The following is a 15,564-nucleotide window of genomic DNA, read 5'->3' on the forward strand; positions in this document are numbered from 1 at the left end:
ACACACACACACCTGTGCACAAACATCACACACCTCCCATGCACACCTGTGCACAAACACACACATCTCACACCTGTGCACATACACACACCTGTGTTCAAACACACACACACTTTCCCCACACACACCTGTGTACACACACCAGTGCAAATACACACACCCCTCCTACACACACATTTGCACAAACACACACCTCCCACACACACATCTGTGCACATACACACACACCCCTTTCACACATAGCTGTGCACATACACACACATATACAGACCTTCCCCACACATACCTGTGCACACAGACACACTTCCCACACACACAGTCACACACAGACACATATACACACCTCCCAGACAGTCACACATACCTATGCACACACATACCTCCCCTCCCACATACACACCTGTGCACATGCACACACATATACAGACCTCCCACACAGTCACACACACACCTCACACAGTCACACGCAACCCTGAAGTACTTCGATCCCATCACATGACCCTCCGCAGGCCCACTGACGATTCAGACAGGGGAATGGAATCAACCAAACAAGACAGACAATTAGCAGGGGTATAAAACCAACTTTTACTTAAAAGAAAAAGACCAACTACTGGAAAGGACTGCTGGCACAAGGAGAAACTTAAAAGTGTAGACCTAGGGCATTGGTCGTCAAACTGCGGCTCGCGAGCCACATGCAGCTCTTTGGCCCCTTGAGTGTGGCTCTTCCACAAAATACCACGGCCTGGACGAGTCTATTTTGAAGAAGTGGTGTTAGAAGAAGTTTAAGTTTAAAAAATTTGGCTCTCAAAAGAAATTTCAATTGTTGTACTGTTGATATTTGGCTCTGTTGACTAATGAGTTTGCCGACCACTGACCTAGGGCACAAAGACTGAGAAAAAGAGACGTTGGAAGAGTCGGTCCGGTAAGTATTGGAGTGTTGGGTTTTGGTGTCTGAAGAGTACGCCTCAGGGGCTGGAATAACCCACTCTGTCATGGAAGGCTCTGCATCCTGCTGGGTGGGGGAAGCACCACTCTCTCCTTCCTCTCCCTGAATAAACCTTCTGAACGGACGCATTTGCCAGCGGGGAGCTTCAGCAGCCACCAGAGGGCACCAGAGAGTTCTATCACATATTCAATCAACAAACTTTTGAAGAGAATTTCTTTGAGATTCATCTTTCGGTAAATACAAAAAGTCACAATGAGCCTCCTCTGCATCCAACACTGGGTGTTTATGCCATGATTCAGCCAGTGAGCACCAATGAGCAACAGGAAGGGGGACGAAGACGTCCCACTAATCAGAAGCCACAAAAAAAAATATTCGAACCATGCGATTTGGAGGAGTGAAGAGAAGCAACACACCCAAGAGCGGTAGGATCCTAGCCGGCAGAAGGAAGCAGAGGTATCAAAATATTAAATTTCATCCTTCTTTGTTCCCTAATCTAATCTCTTCTCCTACACATACTATACGTCAGTATCAGAGGACTTTCTCACTTTAGCCCATCCAGCAACAGAGCTGGCTGAAGAAAGTCTTGCTCACCTCAGGCTAATTTCAGCAAAAAGAACAAACAAACCAACAACAAAAAAAACCCCAAAAACTAAGCAGATGGTGGCTGGCGCCCCCTGGTGGGAGAACTGGAGAACAGCGTCTTTTACCTGGCAAGAAGCAGGAAGCCAGTAGACAACAGATGAGAGAGGTTCACTCCAGACTATACCTACTATCTCTGTCTCTCTTCTTCCTCGCTATTGTCAGCTACCCCTGAAATCTGGGCACACATCTTAGTTCTAATTTTGTCCCCAAGGCAACCTGCCAACTTACATTTGGGGTATCAACTGCAAATGTGGCCCATGTTATTCAGAACTTGACTTGTGTTCCCAAATGTCATCATCACGGGCCACTGGACATTTATAAGGAACCATGGCTTTCCACATGGGGAAACTAGTGAATTCAAAGGCTTGAAAAGGCAAAGGAAGGAACAGGGGGAGGGACAGAGACAGGCAGACACTATTGGACTCAGAGAAACGCTTAGAAGAAGATGTCTGGCAGGTAAAATGTCAGTCTGCTTCCAATTTAAGCCTTTTCTGGTTTTGTTTTCTCCAACTGCTATTTAGGAACAATTTTTATGTAGCCATAGAAACATAACATTTTGCAGTTGTTGGAAAAGTAAAATTAAAGCAAGATTCAGGCACAAATAATTCAGCAAAGAAACCCAGGAGAGGCCTTCTATCTGCTCCGTGTAAATGCAATACAGTATATAAGTATTTACCTACAGGATGGGTTGGGCAGTATTTTCTCAAACATTTACTTTCCTGAAACTGTTATCAGTAGGGAAAGAGCCATAAAAACTTACTGTCTAGCAGACAAACTGAAGCCTCTGCTGGTGAATGAGTTGCCTCTGTGGCAGACCCGCTTTGGAAGTGACTGGTAATTTTGTTTCCTCTGCTTCAGCCAGGTTCACTAGACTGGAATCCCAGCTCTACTATTTAGCAGCTCTGTGGCCTTGGTTTCTCAACGTTTCCGGGCCTCAGTTTAGTCATCTCCAAAATGGAGAAAATAAGCTATACTTCACAGGGTCCATGAGAGAATTAAATGAGATAATGCATAGGCTGCAGGATTCCCGGACACTCATAACTTTTATATATTGTGTATGTGTGTTTTCATTTGGAAAAAGTCTATAAAAGTTTTATTATATTACTAGAGGCCCACTGCATAAAAATTCATGCACTGAAGCGGGGGTCCCTCAGCCCGGCCTGCCCGCTCTCACAGTTCGGGAGCCCTCAGGGGTGGGAGGTGACTCGGCAATCAGGGGAAGGCGACGCCTCATCACACCTCTGCTGCTGCCACTGCCGGCAGTGCAAGCCTCGGCTGGCCCTGGTTACCTGAGCCTCAGGCGGCCCTGGGCAGCTGGGCAGCCGCCATCCAAGGCTTGCTTGTGCCTCAGGCCGGCCCTGGGAAGCTGTGGGACTGAGAGGACTGGGCGCTGCCATCTTGTGGCTGTGGGCGCTGCCATCTTTGAGGGCAGAGCAGTCAATTAGCATATCCCCTCCTTATTGGCTGTGGGTGCCACCATCTTTGTGATGGTGTGAGGGTCAATTAGCATATTCCCTCTTTATTAGATAGGATTAGGGGATCCAAAGGAGTTTTAAGAACTATTGCTCTAAAGCAGTGGTTCTCAACCTTTCTAACGTTTTCCGATGGTCTTAGGCAACCCTGCTAGCGGTTCTCAACCTGTGGGTCACTGCTGTAGAGCCTAAGACCATCGGAAAACACAGATATTTACATTACGATTCATTAACAGTAGCAAAATTACAGTTATGAAGTAGCAACGAAAATAATTTTATGGTTGGGGGTCACCACAACATGAGGAGCTGTATTAAAGGGTCGCAGCATTAGAAAGGTTGAGAACCACTGCTCTAAAGCAAAGCATCTTTGCAAGATTCCTGGGAGCTCTCCTCAGTAATATAACATGCTGTCAGACTTTTATGGGGACATGCAGGATAAGACAGATGTGTGGATTATATTAGAAATAGAACTATTCTGCTTTCAGAAAATAGCTATGACTCTAAAGCTTTTATGTAATACCCCTGAGCCAAATATAATTTCTTCTGCCTAAAATTGCTATTAATAACACTTGCAGCAGACATACCACAAGACTGGTCAAGGTGAAATTGTACTATGTATAGGCCAAAAAAAATTATATCCAAAGTATTCTTAAAAGTAAGAATTCTGAGAATAAAGAAATGTGAAAGTGAGGGGGTTCTCTCACTCTCCAAGGTTACCAAGTCGCCACAGGTAGAAGTGGAAGATACAGGGGGAGTAGAGAACAGAGGTTTATCATTTGCCATTCCTTATATAAATCTGCTGGAACTTTATATATTACCATAAAAATAAAGTCTAGACTGTACACGAAAAGCGTAAGTCTAACAAAGCCTGCAGATGACCTGAGAGTATTTGAAGGCACCATGTTTCCATACAGGAAGCTAAATTGTTGAAAATGAAACCTTTGAATCTAGGTCAATGGAAAATCCATGAGGAAAGCTCAATCATGAATGTCCTTTTTTCCCAAGCTCCATTCACAAGGTCACCTCCACTTATCTGACTGGCAAATGTCCTGTACCTAATACTATTAAAAAATTTTTTAGATTTTGGACATTTCAAAATGCTTTTCTCTGCTCATGTAACTTCCCATATAAATAATAAATAATAGTCACAGTGCCTGAACATAACAATGCAGTCGATTAATATTTGTTGAGTGAATGAGAATGGAAAGAGAAAAACCATCAAGGATTGAACAGAAGGAAAGCAGATGTAATACCAAATTTTAAAAATGGTATTACAAATCTGTGGGAAGAGAACGGATTGTTAAACACCTCAAACTAGTACTGGAGTAACTGGTTAGCTATTTTGAAAAAAGAACAAATTAAAGCCTTACCTTACACTAGTGAGTCAAGAAATTTCAGATAGAGTAAATAGTTTGTTATAAAGAGAATGAAGTCATAAAACAACTAGAAGAAAAAGTTATCTCCTCCTGGGATAGGGATGAACTTAGGATGCTCAAAGGCAGAGCAAGAAACCCCAAAGGAAACCATGATAGGTTTATTTACATTAAAAAGGAAATGTAATGTGGTATTCTGAAAAAGAAAAGGGATATCAAGTAAAAACGAAGGACATCTGAATAAACTATGGACTTTAGTTGATAATAGTATACCTGTGATGGTTTCATTAATTGTAACGAAGGTACCATCCTAATATAAGATGTTAATAATAGGGGAAACTGCTTGTGGAATCTATGGGGACTCCCAGTATATCTGCTCAAATTTTCTATAAATCTAAAACTGTTCTACAATTAAAAGTTCACTAAAAAGAAAATCTCTCCCCAAAACAAAAATGGTGGCCAAGGGTTAACCGATTTACATAACACAACAGCTAGGCATATAGGTCTGTGGATCAGGCTATCTAGATTTAAAATCTCAATTGTGTCACTCTAGCTGTGAGACTTTGAACAAGCTATTGAATCTCTCTGGGCCTGTTTCCTCAGGTATAAATTGGGAGTTTAACACTGTACCCACCTTTTAGGGTTATTTTGAGAATCATATTAAGTTAATGCATGTAAGAGACTAACTTTTCCTAGCAAATAGTAAGTGCTCAATAAATAATAACTGGCTTCATCATAAAGAACTCTCACAGTCTGGCCAGCTGGCGTGACTCAGTGGTTGAGTGTCGACCTAGGAACCAGAAGGTCACAGTTCGATTCCCGGTATGGGCACATGGCTGGGTTGTGGGCTGGATCCCCAGTGTGGGGTGTGCAGGAGGCAGCAGGTCAACGATTCTCCCTCATCATTGATGTTTCTTTCTCTTTCTCCCTCTCCCTTCCTCTCTGAAATCAATAAAAATATTTTTTTTAAAAAGAACTCTCACAAATAAATATTCTAAAATATATTTTTTATTGATTTCAGAGAGGGAGAGATAGGAACATCAATGATGAGAGAGGATCATCTATCAGCTACCTCCTGCGCGCCCCCTACTGGGGATCGAGTCCGAAACCCAAGCATGTGCCCTTGACGGGAATTGAACCCAGGAACCTTCAGTTCCCAGGCCGACGCTCTATCCACTGAGCCAAACCAGCTAGGGCACAAACAAATATTTTAAAAATTTAGTATCTCAGAACAAAATTGGCAAAAAGAAATAAATAAGAAGTTAAATAATTACAAATAGCTAATAAAGATATGGGGAAAAGTTCGCTCTCACTGGTAATGAATTAAAGTTAAAACAAGATAATATTTTTCCTCTTTCCAAATTGGCAAAGATTTAAAATGATAGTGCCCAGCACTGGAAAGGATGCTATGAACATATGCAAAGGATGGTATAGTGCTGGGGTTGGGGGAGGAGTATAATTTGGTACTACTTACTTGGGGAATAATTTGACAATAAATAATAATATATAACAATGTATTATATAACCTCTAGAATGCTCCCATTCTTTGATCCTGTTATTAAACTGCTAGGAATGTATCCTGTTATTAACCAGAGATGCAAAAAGAATTATGAAGATATTTATTAGTTGTTATTTATGTAAGCAAAAACTAAATGTCAACCACTTAGGAAAAAATAAATAAATTAATTATGGTACAGACAGATAACTACCTTGGGCAAGCAATCAAATGATACTTTTGAATTCAGCAAATGACACAGTGGAAGGTTTATAATGTTAAGTGAAAAAAAAAGCAAAATGCAAAATGTATAGTATAACCTCACTTTTGAAAAACAAATTTACTGGGGGAAAAAAGAGACTGTAATAAAATGTACCACCCACCATACACAGTCATCTCTGGGTGAGGAGATTATGGATGATTAATTTTCTTTACAGTTTTGTTTGTTTGTTTTCTAAATTTTCAGATGTTTTCAATGCACTTTATGATTATAAAAGGAATATATGTTTGTTATAGAAAATTTGGGAAAATGAAAATATTTTTACATGCTTCTGAATTGCTAATATACAACAACAAAGGCAAGGCAAGATGCTGAAACAGGAAAATCTAGCCCCTGAATGCCTGCCTGGGGTAGGCACTGAGATGCTGGAGAATGACAAGAAGCTGTGGTTTCAGGCTCCCCCACCATTTGGTTGAGAGAATACTTCTCTGTGACAATACTTCTCCCCAGTTCAGTCCAGGCCTGCCATCGTGGCTTGGCCAACCCCTGGGCTGAAAACTTCCTTCGGTGGCTCCTGGAGTTAGGTCCAAACTCCCACATTATAAAAGACCTCAGCACCCAGCCCTCACCTACCTCTCCAGCCTCACGGCCTCCCAGTCCCCCCAGCCCATTCCACACCAATCCTACCTCCCATCCTCACCACTCCTCAGGTATGGCAGGCGCCTGACACCACCAGCCCATATTTTGCACAAACAGTGTGGTGCCAGCAGAAGGACAGACATATAGATCAACGGGATAGAATTGAAAACCCAGAAATAAACCCTCACATATATGCTCAGTGATTTCCAATAAAGGTGGCCAAACCATTCAATGGGGAAAGGATAATCTTTTCAACAAATGGTGATGGGGAAACTGGATCCACATGCGAAAGACTGAAGAAACCCTTACCTTACACCACCTGCAAAATGTAACTCAAAGCGGATAAAAGGTCCAAACTTAAGAGCTAAAACTCTGAGAATAAGACATAAGGGAAAATCTTCATGACACTGAGGATAGCAGTGATTTATTGGTTGTAATACCCAAAGCACAAAGCAAAGAAAGAAAAATATATAAATTGGACTTCATCAAAATTAAAAACATGTCTGCCTCAAAGGACAGTATCAACTGTAAAAAGGCAACCCACAGGATGGGAGAAAATATTTGCAAATCACATTTCTGATAAAGAATTACTACCCAGAATATATAAAGAACTCATATAACTCAACAACAACAAGACAAACAACCTACTTCAAAACTGGGCCAAGTTTGGAACAACTGGAGAATGGACAGTTCTCCAAAGAAGATACAGAAATGGTCAAAACACTACACAAAGACGTTCAACATCACTAATCAGTAGGGCAGCGATTTTCAACCTTTTTCATCTCATGGCACAAATAACCTAATTACCAAATTTCTGCAGCACACCAAAAAAAAAATGTTTTTTACTGATCTGACAGAAAAAAAATAGGTATATAATTGATTCATTCACATCAGATGGCTATTGTTGTGTTGGCTGTTGTCATTTTTTTTTAAATTTGACAATCTAAGGGAAATGAGGTCAGTGCCCCTTACTAAATAGTCAGGCATTGTATGTTTTAAAAATTCTTGTGGCACATCGGTGTGCCTCTTTGCAATCAAAGCAAAATGAGATACCACTTCACATCTATTAGGATAACTATTAATTTTTAAAAAACACTCAGAAAATAACAAGTTTTAGAAAGAACGTGGATAAACTGGAACCATCATGCATTGCTGGTGAGAATGTGAAATGTTGAAGTCCAGTGGAAAACAGTTTGGTGGTACCTCAAAAAGTTAAACATAGAGTTACCATATGACCTGGCAATTTCATTCCTAGGCATTTACCAAAAAGAACTGAAAGCAGGGACTCAGATACTTGCACACCCATGTTCATAGCAGAACTATTCTCAGTAGCCAAAAGATGGAGGCAACTCAAGTAACCCAAGTGTCCATCAACAAATGAATGGATATATATATATATATATATATATATATATATATATATATATATCTCCAATATAATAAAAGGGTAATATGCAAATTGACCTTAACACGGAACGACCAGAACAACTACTCAACCAGTCACTATGAGGTGCACTGACCACCTCTCAGTCCCTTTCCCCGGTGGGCATGCTCCCATCGCCCGATGGCAAACAGGAAACAGGGGTGGGTGGCGGGGGATGCGGGTGGCACCAGGCCAAGGCCCCCACCCTGCCAGTTGCCCTACACACAGAGGGTGACCCATGGCAGGGGTGGGGCTAGCGAGCAGGCAGGAACAGCCAACCTCTAGGCCCCTCCCCCCGGCCTTCAGGCTCTGATCGCCTGATGACGAACAGGGAACCAGGGGTGGGTGGCGGTGGGGGGATGGGGCCAGCTGCTGGTAGCTGGGGAAAATGTCCCTGATCGCAGGGACTGTACCTGAGCATGAATTTCATGCACCGGGCCTCTAGTGTGTGTGTGTGTGTGTGTGTGTGTGTGTGTGTGTGTGTGTGTGTGTATGAATATTATTCAGCCATAAACAGGAAGGAAATTCTGATACATGCTACAATGCAGATGAACCATTGAGGGCATTATGCTTAGTTAAGTAAGCCAGACATATAAATGTTGTACGATCCCACTTATAGGAAAGACCTATAGATCGATAGAGACAGGAAGTAGAATAAAGGTTACCAGGGGCCAGTGCAAGGGACGATGGGGAGCTAATGTTCCCTGGGTACAGAGTTTTGGTTGGTATGATGAAATAGTTCTGGAAGTGGACAGTTGTAATGGTCATAAAATACTGTGAATGTACTTAATGCCACTTGTACACTTAATAATAATTAAAATGGTGAATTTTATGTTATAGATATTTTACCACAATAAAAAAAATGTAGAAAAATAGCACCCCACAATAGCCACAGTGAGCTTCCTCAGAAGATGGATCTCTGTGTTCCACGGCCATTCAAGACACTACCAGTTCACTTCCTGGCCTTGGGTTAACAAATTCACCCATCCTGCAGCCCACTCTGGCTACTAACCAACACAGACATTAGATAATCTTCTTCGCTAGCTGGGGATACCAGCAGCTGTGCCCCTTCCCCCCGCCCGCCCCCCTTTCTCTTCTTGATTTTTAACACATGTACCAGCTGGGAGAAGCTGTCGGGTGGAGGTGTGGCGGGACACAATTGGCCACTGAAGCTAAAACAAGGAAGAAACGGTGGGGCAAAACTACACTTGAACCCCCTTAGAATTTCAGTCCTTGATAGAGTATCTATCCTAACCTTTTCAGAGTGGGATTCTTCTTCCCATACTAACTCTCTTACTATTTCAACTCCCCTCACAGTCTAGAAGTTATAATATCTAACACACACATAACACAACATACACACACAAAGAATTCCCTTGTCATGTAATTCAAACCATTTCCTTTTGGACTGGCTTCCCTGGAGATGGAGCCAGCCAACATCCCCTAAAATATATATATATATATTTCCACATCTCTCAAGTTCCTCCTCCAAGTTAAACACTATAATTCACCGAAATTTTCTTTATATAGCTGGTTTTTCTGGGTCGTTGCCACAAACTTTCTCTAAATCTCTCTCTTAATGGTACACTAAAAGATTTTACATGGACATTTAAAATTTCCTATAGCCATTGGGAAAGTAAATGTTTTTCACGACAATAACAATTGTGCGGTGAGAAGGTGGTGAACGATATTGTGAACTTGAAAGCAAGAGGTTCCAGAAACATTGTTCCCGAAGTTTACTTATTTTGAGTCATGTTTTCCTGTGTCTGCAACTTCAACGCCAGCGCCTCCCTCTTCGTGTCAGGGGCATCTGTCCCACAGTGACTTGCCCATCAGGCGGCACTCGGCTTAGTTGTTGCTGACTTTGAAGTTCACCAGAACGTTGCAGAACCTGCATTTAATCCACACGATCGGAAGGGTACACAGCAGCAACACTCCCGACCTCAGACACCCTCCCTGACTGTGCCACTTACCCGTTCCATTGTGCTATGTTCCAAATGCAAGCAAAGATGGGGCCAGAGACTTAGTAAGAACTGACAGCAGGTGCGCATCTTACCAGGCACACAAGCTCAACAAGTACTAGGTGAATGAGTTATGCACCCTATTCCCCAATGAGTAATAGACTCTGCTCTGTGCTCTCCACAGATTATTTGCTGCGCTTAGGAAACCCGCCCTGGACACATTGCTGAAAACAGTCAACTACGGAATCAGTGATTTCAAACATTTCGCCAAACTGCCTTCTCTCCCAACGCATGTCCTTCCTCTGGATCTTTCTGGGAAGTGGAAATTCACGGAGGAGAAAACTGACTCGAAAAACGTTATTGCCTTGCTTCTGTAAGACGCCTTGCTGAATCAGTACACAGGTCCACCTCTTCAGTGGAGACCCTGCCTTACTCAACAATACACATCTCCTCTTCCCGGGACGGTGAGTGCAGGCATTCAGAATGGCCCAGCGTTTGACTTGCCATCGGAGGCTGTCCTACAACACGGCCTCTGCAAAACTAGGCTGTCCCCGAGCCCAATAATAGAATCGTTTACCTTTATACCAAGAAGGCTGGGAAAGCATCTAAATCTACATGTGCCTGGGTCGGCTTCGCAGAGTTCGAGCTGTGAGACCTAAGTTCTAAAGAGGTTGCTAAAACCAAACACATCAGCAGGGCCTCTGGTGGGTCCTGTGTGCTCAATGTGTCCGGGACAGGATCGAGCGTGCTTTCCTTATTGAGGAGCAGAAAACCGTTGTGAAAGCGAAGTTGAAGGCGCAAGTACAAAGCCAGAAAGCCAATTTCAAAATGAAGCTTTTTTGAGAAATAAAAACAATCAAAAGGCCAATTTACACATATCCCAAAGAACCTAGCATAGCGTCTGCTTTATAGGTACATGTACATGTGAATGTGTTCATAATAACCAGGCCCTGCATTCATAACATATATACCACTTTAAAAAGTAGCTAAGGTTATTATTGACATTATAAAGATGCAGAAATTTGCCCAAGTGAAGAGTTAAATGATTACTTTCCAAAGCTTCCTGACCTAAGTTAGCATGCAATCTAGTTGGAATTTCAACCCAAGCCGGCCTCATTCTCCAGCTTCTGCATTTAATCACCATATTGTGCAGGCAGCCTCCCCGAGTAAATGAAGTGAAATTTCCCCTAGCTTTTACCAAAGCCAGCTCACTTGTTTCCTTGGGTTTGGAGAAAGTAGACAGCTACAATATTTAACAATATTGAGCTTCATCTTAAAATCAGACATCCCTACTTGTTTATATTTCACAATAGAGCTCTGTTTAGAGGTTTATCTGGTTACATTTAGTACTGGATTAAATGATTCTGGAATGTACATTGGGAACATTCTGAAACATAATTTCTCTTTCAAAAGATAAATGCCAACATTAGTGCTTTCCTTGTGAGAGTTTCATGTATTTACTTTAAAAAGGAACAATAGATTTTGCAAATGCAACAGCCTGAGTAGGAGAACTTCCTTGAGGTCAGTGTTATCCGACAGCCACATGTCCGGCAGGAAATCTGCAGCGGGCGTGACATTAACAATGAATCCCCCACTTTCTTCGACCCTGGAGAGACTTGTGGCTTGTCCACCTGAACAACGCAGGCCTTGGATAAAAAGCATACTTTTTGCTTTTCATGTATATTACAGGCATGAAATCGTATTTCTAAAGAGACTTTCACCAGCTCCATGCCAAGCGGTTTGCAGGGTTGATACATTAAGCATAGCCCACACACTCTGATGAGTGCACGCATTTGTGCACTTATGTGCTCTTTTTTTTTAAAAAAAAAAAAAAAAAAATCTTATTTTTAAAAATATGTTTTTATTGTTTTTTTATAGAGAGAAAGGAATCTCAATCGGCTGCCTCCTATACCCCTCCGGCCCCCCACTGGGGTTTGAGTCCAAAACCCGGGCATGTGCCCTGACCGGGAATTGAACTGGCAACCTCTTGGTGTACAGGACGATGGCCAACTAACTGAGCCACACCAGCAGGGCGTCATGTGCTTCTTAATGCATTCACTTGAGTAGTGGAGGGCATTCCCGGGCTTTTATTCCCAAGTGAAGACCAAGGATGCACTTCTATGTTGATCTTTTTAGGTAAGCTTTGCTAAATACATAGGTACATGCGGAACCTCATTGGAGAGAGAGATCCTCTATCTATTGCCAAACCACTGGATAATTTAACAACTGAGAATTCAATTCCGCACCCTAACCATCCTACACAGAAAGCACTGCGGTCATTTCTTCAGCACGCTATCAGTGAGTGGTTTCCAATATTTACTTTCAAGTTATACAATAAAACCGGCCACATGTTCACAAACATTAAATAGTTAATTTTTATCCTTGGCTAAACAGCATATTGCTCAGAGACAAAACTGTAACTTGCTATTCATATGTACATGTTATTCATATGAGGTTCTTATGTCATCCTCAGAACAGCCTGTGAAGTGGATATTAAGGAGCAGGGCTATCGGCCCCCAAAACTCTTAACCTCATCTCAGTGTTCTACTGCTTCTTGTGTTTGTTTTTTAAAAAGTTAAATCAGCCCTGGCCAGGTGGCTCAGTAGGTTAGAATGTTGTCCTGATATGCCAAGATTACAGGTTTGATCCCCAGTCGGGGCACACATAAGAATTAACCAATGAATGCATCAATAAGTGGAGCAACAAATCAATGTTTCTCTCTCTCTCTCTCTCTCTCTCTCTCTCTCTCTCTCTCTCTCTCTGTTTCTCTTCCTTCCTCTCTCTGAAATCAATCAATAAAAAACTTTTTTTTAAGTTAAATCAACTTTGACACTTTCCTCTGATTTGGTCTTAAGCACTGTTAATTCTGATTTCTCCCTTATTCTGGAAGAACTGAAGAAAAAAATGGGGTGTGTTCTGCCAGCAGAGATAAAAGTTTGTTTCCTGAGATAGTCCCACGTCTCCTGTAGGAGGCAGCTGCCGCCCCGCTCCGGATCTAGGCAACCTGGGCCGCCACATCTAGCTGTGTGACCTTGGACAGGTCACTTAATCTCTCTGCACTTGTTTCCTCACCAGCACAATGAGGCAACAGTAGACGCTAACTCAGTGTTTGGGGGATTAAATAAAACACAGTATTTAGAACAGGGTTTCCCACATGTTATGTGTTCAATCAGTCTCAGCTATTCTTGAACTGCCTGAACTAAGTTTAGGTTAGTGATCACACATAAACATCAGGAGACAACTCACACATCGTTTGGACATTCAGGAAGCTACTTCGCCTTGAAAAGATGATCAAAAAGCTCTCTAAGGGCCCAGGCTGCCTATATGTGATGGCTAAGTGTATCTCTCTCAAACTAAATAGCTTTGGCATTGGCTGAATTAAAATAGTGTGGGTTTCTTGACATTACCTCACCTCCAAGGCTCAAACACACTCTAATTTTTTTTTTTTTAAATTAAACAAAGAGCCAAAACCGGTTTGGCTCAGTGGATAGAGCGTCAGCCTGCGGACTGAAAGGTCCCAGGTTCGATTCCGGTCAAGGGCATGTACATTGGTTGCAGGCACATCCCCAGTAGCGGGTGTGCAGGAGGCAGCTGGTCGATGTTTCTCTCTCATCGGTGTTTCTAACTCTCTCTCCCTCTCTGTAAAAAATCAATAAAATATATTTTAAAAAAAATTAAACAAAGATTGTTTGGGTTCTCAAATAAATAGCTGTCAACGCATCCTTCCTCTGGCAAGAAGCATGGCCATCTCTCTAACCCTCCAACTTGCTCTCATCGCTTTCTCTAAAACTGTCCCCGTTCGCAGCTTGCATTTCAGCACTTGGTGTCCCCAACTGTTGCGGTCCCAGAACAAAAGCCCAATTGCTGCGGGGACAATACAGCCCTTTCTCCGAGGTCACCACGAAGCCCTCGGAACAAACAAGCCGAGAGGGAGTTCCTGTAAGCTGCAAGCACTGCATCAAAACCCCTGGACCCCGGAGGCCGACGCGAGCTGTTATCTTTGCGAGTCGATTCCCATGCTCAGCTCTCCCCTTCCCTACACACAGCTCTGACTCCTGAACGTTTCAGAGCTCTTTGGGACACGTGTGTTCTCCTGCTTCCCCGAGTCTGGAACGCTCCAGGTCCTCTTCTCCCACCCGCGCAGCGAGGAGAGGAGCAGGACAGCAGCCCCGCGGGGGCGCGCTTCGGTCGCGGTGGGGTCCCGGCCGGGCGCGCCACCCAGCAGGGCTCGGGGCGGGATGCCCCACCAAGCCAACCCCGGAGTCCCCGCGCCCCCGCGGGCGAAGCGGGAACCCCACCTTCCCAGCCCTGGTGAGACGGGCGCCGGGTTTCCATTCCCCGGCCGGCACGCACACCCCCGAACGGCGGCCCCGGGGAGGCCTCCGGGACTCACGCGGTCTCTCTGGGTCTCGGGGGCCTCTCCCCGGCCAGCTCCCGGCCCTTCGGGGTTAGAGAGTGGGAGCCGCCCATGGCTCCGAGCTCGCGCCGTCGCTGCGCCCTCCCGTGTTCCGCGGAGCGCCGGCCGGACCCGGACCCTGGGCGGGGAGGAGGCGGCGGGGGCGGGCGGAGGCGGCGGCGGGCGGGAGGAAGGGTGGGGCCGAGGGTTGGGCGGGAGTGGCCGGGAGCCCTGGTTCAGGGTCCCGGCCCCGGGGAAAGCCGGCGAAAGGACGGCTGGAGCCTTGGCCAACTTCTCCGCCCATTGCAGAGCTCAGCCTGCGGCGCCGCCCGCAGGGAGATGCTGGTGCCCGGGTCACGCCGGGGCCGGGCGCCGCACCTCTCAGCCAGGGAGCCCCAAGGCGGCGGCGGGCAGCAGGTGGAGAGGACGGGAGACCTGGGCGCGCCCTCGGAGCCCTAGGGCTGGGGAACGCCTCTCTCTGCCCTCCCAGCCCGCGGCGGTAGGGCGGTGGCGGCGCCCGGGCAGCGGGCAGGCGCCTGGGAGCCCCCGCGCGAGGCTGCTCTGCCGAGAAGCACCAGCAGGGGGCGGTGTGCGCCGAGCGGGAGACGGGCTGCCTTGCGAGCGCCAGCTTCTCCCGCACGGGGGCAGGAGTGAGGCCTGGGCTGAGTTCTACAGAAATCTGGGTTGATCCTGGTTCTACCCCAGATTAGCTGGGTGAGTTGGGACAAGCGTCTTCACCCCTTCCAAATTTTTTCTTCATCTGTAAAGCAAGGGAGCACATTTAATGTCCTTTCTGGGTTTGACAACCAATGAATGGATGCTCTTCCAAACTCGGGGGTGGGGGTTGGGGGGAGGAGGGTAATGCCCGCTCTCCCTCCCATTGCACCTAATAACTCCCTTTCGGAATATTTTATGCTCTGTCTCACCCATTCCTGCCTCCCACCTCCCTCCTCTCCGGCCATCTGTCCACCCCAGTGTTTGGGTTTTGGGGGTGTTT

The 15,564-nt window shown here is 44.8% G+C and overlaps 1 protein-coding gene across 4 annotated transcripts in view; it reads right to left on the minus strand.

The window, feature by feature from the left end:
• Positions 1 to 14,644, minus strand: part of TACC1 (transforming acidic coiled-coil containing protein 1) — an 83,284-nt gene extending 68,640 nt beyond the window's left edge. For all 4 annotated transcript variants that reach the window (XM_028152494.2, XM_054720036.1, XM_028152492.2 and 1 more), the window contains exon 1: positions 14,565 to 14,644. In XM_028152494.2, coding sequence (XP_028008295.2) covers positions 14,565 to 14,641 — 77 coding nt within the window. In that variant the 5' untranslated portion in view covers positions 14,642 to 14,644. The remainder of the gene's footprint in view (positions 1 to 14,564) is intronic.
• Between the last annotated feature and the right edge of the window lie 920 nt (positions 14,645 to 15,564).

This window comes from Eptesicus fuscus, chromosome 8 (genome assembly GCF_027574615.1).
Source record: "Eptesicus fuscus isolate TK198812 chromosome 8, DD_ASM_mEF_20220401, whole genome shotgun sequence".
Classification (NCBI taxonomy): Eukaryota; Metazoa; Chordata; class Mammalia; order Chiroptera; family Vespertilionidae; genus Eptesicus; species Eptesicus fuscus.